A 5,366-nucleotide genomic window follows, 5' to 3' on the forward strand; every position below is an offset into this window, starting at 1 on the left:
TACTTCCTACTGATGTCACTACTGCTGTCACTCCTGTACTTGTCTTATCTCTGCTGACCCCGGGGGAGCTTAGCTTGTTCATTCTGAAATCCCTGTGAGAGCCACGGGGGAGCCTTTTATGAGGGCCCGAGTCAGTGAGGTGAGCAGAGTCAGGCTCTGCCGTGGGCCTGTACTTGGGGATGGAGTTGAAGTCCAGCTGGGAGTAATCCAGGCCACGGCCTGGGGCACTGTCTTCAAAAACAACGGCCCTGCCAAGATGAACAGAGCTGGCTGACTTAGTAGAAGGAACCTGCCTGCTCCACTTGAAAATCATAAATTCTTGGGGGCAACTGACGTGGAGATGAACTTTGAGCTGAGAGCAGACCTGACTGTGCCGAGTGGCGTGAGGCTGCCCTGGGTCCCAGGAAGCAGGTGACAGGGGAGCTGGCCCAGCCGCTAGCCCAGCTGACCTGCCCAGGATGTTGGTAGGGCTCTGGGCTGCCCCGGCTTCCCGGTGGTGCTGCTCTGCCCACACCACTGCGGCACAGCAGTCCCGGGGGACAGGCTGCCTCCCGTATGGTCCCTTCAGCCTTGTTTTTTCCTGTGGGTCCCACGCTCAGCTGTATTTCTCCAGCGCGCACGCGCACACGCGCGCACGCGCACACGCACTCACACACACACACACACTCGCCTCTCGTGGTCTCAGCTCACTGCTCCCGTGGCCGCCACTTCTAAACTCATGACTCTCGTCTCCACCTCAGGCCCCGACACCCAGCTGCCTCCCAGGCATCTTCACCCTTTTAACCCATTTACATTGAGCAGATTCCTGGATCAAATTCACAGTGTTTCCTCTGAAACCTTGTTCTTCCACTTCCCCCATCCTACTCCCTGTCTGGCCCTAGTCCTGGACTCTGTCCCATTTTGTCCCGCACATCTGGTCCTGTCTGTCTCCCTCCTACCCTTTCTGGATTCTCTCTCCTTACTCCCATCCATTCTTGCCACCTTAGGCCCTCTTCACTACCCACAATTGTCTCCAGGGAGGTCACCTTTCCTTCTTTTAACTCCTTTTTCAGTCAGTGGCCAGACTGATATTTCTAACCAGAGATCTGATCTGTCACCTCTGTCCTCGGGGGACGAAGCACACTTCCTGAACTCGGCACCAGAGACCCTTCACACCTCCACAGCATCACTACCCCAACCCCAGCAGTGCTGGGCTCAGGCTGGAACATTCTTCATGCCCTCTGCCTCCCCCCCTGGGAAAATCTGTCTCTGTCAGATGACGTTATCTTCTCCAGAAAACACTCCTGATCTCTGAGTTTTAGTCCCTTTTTTGTGCTTCTGTACCTCTTGATGAACACCTGGATTATATAATTTGTCACGTTGGACGGTTGGTTTTTAATTTTTTACGACAAAAGTGTCGTTGGCACACGATAGGTGCTGAACAGATGTTTGTTGATTGAATGAGTGAGTGTGCTGGCAGTTTGGGGGACTCTGACATTTCTAGTTGGGGGTTTTGCCCCCTGTGGCCTGAATCTCCTCTAGCCAGTCCCTCTCGAGGTTGCTGCAGCCTCAGTAGTGGCTCCTGGGGACTGTTGCTTTATAGCAGTCCTTTGACAAGCGCGTCTTGGGTGGTCATTGCGGGCAGGACCTGTGTGCAGGTCTTAAAGCCGCCTCTCACCCTCCGCTGCCTTTGCCTCGCAGGAGAGTGGAACGAGGTCCCCTGTGCTCCTTTTCCAGGCACTTTCGGAGGTAGGGTCATGCTCACATTCATGGCCTCTGACAGCGAGGAAGAAGTGTGTGACGAGCGGACGTCCCTGATGTCAGCCGAGAGCCCCATGCCGCGCTCCTGCCAGGAAGGCAGGCAGGGCCTGGAGAACGGAGAGGGTGCCGCCCAGTTGGTAGGTTGCCACCAGCAGTCCAAGGCCTCCGGACAGGTCCCTGGGCCCCTTTTATAAGGCACGAATCCCATTCATGAGGGCTCCCCCCTCGTGACCTAATCATCTCCGAAAGGCCGTACCTTCTAACACCGTCACATTGGGAGTTAGCCTTCAGCATGTGAATTTGGGGGACACAAACATTCAGCCCATAGCAGGAGGGCTGGGCTGCACTGTGATTTTACCTCTGCAGCCTGCAGGGCAGGAGATTGTAACAGTACGAAGTGGAAGATATACTTGGGAGAGTCATCTAGCCAAGCCACCTCCCTCCTCATCAGGGTAAAACAACATTTGAATCTGCCTAAATTCCATTCTTCGTTTTGCCCATTATAGTAATTTTTTCTTCCAGCCAGCCTTATTTCCCTTTGCTGAAACTTGAGCTCACTTCTCCTATCCTCCTCTGGGCTCTGAGAGAGATCTCACCAGCTCAAGACCACTGCACAGCTACTCCTTAGCCCGTTTCTTGCTAGTTGCTTTGTCTTTTATCTCCTGGAGTTTTTGTGCATTTCAGCTATTTCAGTTCCTGTTCATTAACAGTGTTCCTTTCTTTCTCAGATGAATATATAGATGGAATTCTCTCTGCAAAGAACTGATACCAAAGAACAGCCACTTTTGATTTTTGTTTCATTTGGCTTTGTCTTGGCTGTTAATGTAATTAACAAAGCAGCTAATGATCCTGAATTGCCACAATTCCAAAACAAATTCTTGCAGATCCGTGTGTGCCAGCGCCTGGTGTCCTGTCCTCCTTCGCTGCCTCCTCATTTATATGTAACCCAGATCCTCCCAGATGCTTGATGCCCAGTTAGCCTCTTCGCTTCGGAGCTGCAAATCTTGCATGACTGCTTTGGGGGGTGGGGCGGGGTGCAAAAAGTTCAAAGTAATTTCTTCCTCTGCAAATTCCCAGTGTCTTATTCACAATCAGAGACAGTCCCCACGTCCCCATGTGTGCTGACCATTCTAGTTTGTGATTTTTCAACCAACAGAGTTTAATTTCTGCCCTCCTCCTATCACCTGGCCTGCCAAATTAGTGTGGCCATGTGAACAGAACTGAGTGGCATCCTGAGTCCCTATACTGAGGGAGGGGACAGATCTTTAGACATGCCCCAGACCCATTCTGCAGGCCGTCCTCTTCCACAGCTAAGTGGACCGTCCTGTTCCACAGCAAAGTGGCCTCCCCTCCTGCATCTGTTGTGGTCAGCGCCAACTTAAATCTCTCATTGTCCTCGTAAACTTTTCAAATGTCCTGCAATTCCACCACTCCCACATCTAAACTACAGCCCATAGACTGGTTCTTATATCTGGAAAGCAACATTCAAACTTCTCGTTTCCGGTTCCAAAACACCCATGCGCCACGTCGCTAAGGCCTCTGGGGGGGCATTCCGTGGCCCTCACAGCGTGGTTTCCCACAGAGAGGCCAGGAGAGTGAGGAGGACCATGAGGAGGACCCTGACCGCTACGTCTGCAGCGGGGTCCCCGGGCGGCCACCAGGCCTGGAGGAGGAGCTGACCCTCAAATATGGGGCAAAGCATGTGATCATGCTATTTGTGCCTGTCACGCTGTGCATGATCGTGGTAGTGGCCACCATCAAGTCTGTGCGCTTCTACACGGAGAAGAATGGACAGCTGTGAGTTGGGGGCTTGGCGGGGAGGGGGCGGGGGAGCTGGGGGAGGGGAGTGCAGCCTGTGTTGGCCCCATGCCAGCAGTGAAGAGCAGGGCCGAGGAGCTGCCCGAGTCCACATCCTGGTCTTTCCACTGCCTCCTGGCTGTGTGACCTGCCTGGGTACATTGCTAACCTTTCTCGGCCTCAGTTTCCTCGTCTGTATGATGGGTTTGATAACAAGGTTACCAGGAGAATTGAGTGAGTTAATCTACATAAAGGGCTTAGAAGAGCACCTGCCACCCGCCCGGGCAGCGCTCCGGGTCTCACTGCAGGAGGCAAGCTCTCCGTCCCAGGTGTGGCTGTACCACCCATCACTGCGTGACCACAAGCAAGTTGCTTTCTCTCTGGGCCTCTTCATATCCCCATGAATGTAAACCAAGGAGGACCAAATGATTTCTTAGCTTACTTGCAGCCTTGCACGGGAGATTTTGTTTATTTTAATAAAGAAAACGCAGGCAGAAGCAGCAGCCTGGGAAAATGGGAGGGCTCTCTCTGCTCCCTCCCCCAGCCTCCCTGTGGTAATTGCTGCCGAGTACCTTCTCTAAACATCTTTTTCTTTCTTTTTTTTTTTTTTAGGGAGTTTTTGTTAAATTTTGTTTATGGTTTTTTTAATGAAAAGAGTAGAGAAAGAAGCCCTTGCCCTCAGGAAGCTTGTAGTCTGTTGGGGGACTCAGAGCAGCTCAGGTGAAAAGCGTTAAGAGACCTTGAGCGCTTTGCGGGCAGTTTGTTTCCCTACGTCCAGAGCGAGGTGTCAGTGAATTACCTTCTGAGTTTATTAGCTGCCTGTGCAGCTACGGGGTTACGCTGGGTGTGGGTAGGGAAGCAGCGGGGGCGGAGGCGTCCTAGGCTGGATGGGGCTGATAAGGAAGTGGATGTAGGGAACCGCTGGGTCTCCCTGGACCAGAGCTGGGGATTGGGGTCAGCAGAGAGAAGCACTTCCAGGGGAGGGTTGAGTTGGCCTTGGTGAGGCCAGCCAGGCCCTTCCGTGCGGCTACGTCGGCTCAGTCATAGGCCAAAGTCAGGAGCCAGGAGACGGGAAGGCAGGGCAGCTCATGGGGATGGTGGGCAGCGCTTGCCAGGGCAGCCAGAGCATGGTGCTGAGGGGCAGGGGTGCCCGGGGCACCTGCACCCCAGGTCCAGGCTCCCTGGATGAGGGTGAGGCATGCAAGCAGGCAGGGCACAGAGACCTAGCCCTTGCCCCTCCCTCAGCATCTACACACCTTTCACCGAGGACACATCTTCGGCGGGCCAGCGCTTCCTCAACTCCGTGCTCAACACCCTCATCATGATCAGCGTCATTGTCATCATGACCATCTTCCTGGTCGTGCTCTACAAGTACCGCTGCTACAAGGTGAGCGCCAGTCCGCCTGCTTTCCTCCTGCCTTCCATGCCTCGGTGCCTCTTTGGCAGCAACCCTGGCTCTTTTTTTTTTTTTTAACAGAGTTCATTTTTTTTTTCTGTAAAATAGACCCTGATTTTTGGTGCAGGCATACCTCGTTTTATCGGGCTTCACAGACACTGCGTTTTTTACAAATTCGAGGTTTGTGGCAACCCTGGCTTGAGCAAGTCTGTTGGTGCCATTTCTGCAACAGCATTATTTTTTAATTAATGCTGTTTTAAAAATTTTTTTAGACATCATGCTATTGCACACTTAATAGACTACAGTATAGTGTAAACATTAACTTTTACGTGCAGTGGGAGACCAAAAAATTTGTGACTCACTTTCTTGCGTAGTCTCTTTATTGTGGTCCGGAACCCAACCTGAACCTCCCTGAGGTTTGCCTGTACTCTTT

At 52.7% G+C, this 5,366-nt stretch overlaps 1 protein-coding gene across 1 annotated transcript in view; it reads left to right on the top strand.

Annotated features, from left to right (window-relative positions):
* Positions 1–1,736: 1,736 nt before the first annotated feature.
* Positions 1,737–5,366, top strand: part of PSEN2 (presenilin 2) — a 17,293-nt gene continuing 13,663 nt past the window's right edge. Inside the window, exons 1-4 of the mRNA XM_007464179.1 lie at positions 1,737–1,877; positions 3,323–3,537; positions 4,783–4,924; positions 5,061–5,113. Coding sequence (XP_007464241.1) covers positions 1,737–1,877; positions 3,323–3,537; positions 4,783–4,924; positions 5,061–5,113 — 551 coding nt within the window. The remainder of the gene's footprint in view (positions 1,878–3,322; positions 3,538–4,782; positions 4,925–5,060; positions 5,114–5,366) is intronic.

The sequence above is a fragment of the Lipotes vexillifer genome, unplaced genomic scaffold, assembly GCF_000442215.2.
Source record: "Lipotes vexillifer unplaced genomic scaffold, Lipotes_vexillifer_v1.1 scaffold64, whole genome shotgun sequence".
Taxonomy (NCBI): domain Eukaryota; kingdom Metazoa; phylum Chordata; class Mammalia; order Artiodactyla; family Lipotidae; genus Lipotes; species Lipotes vexillifer.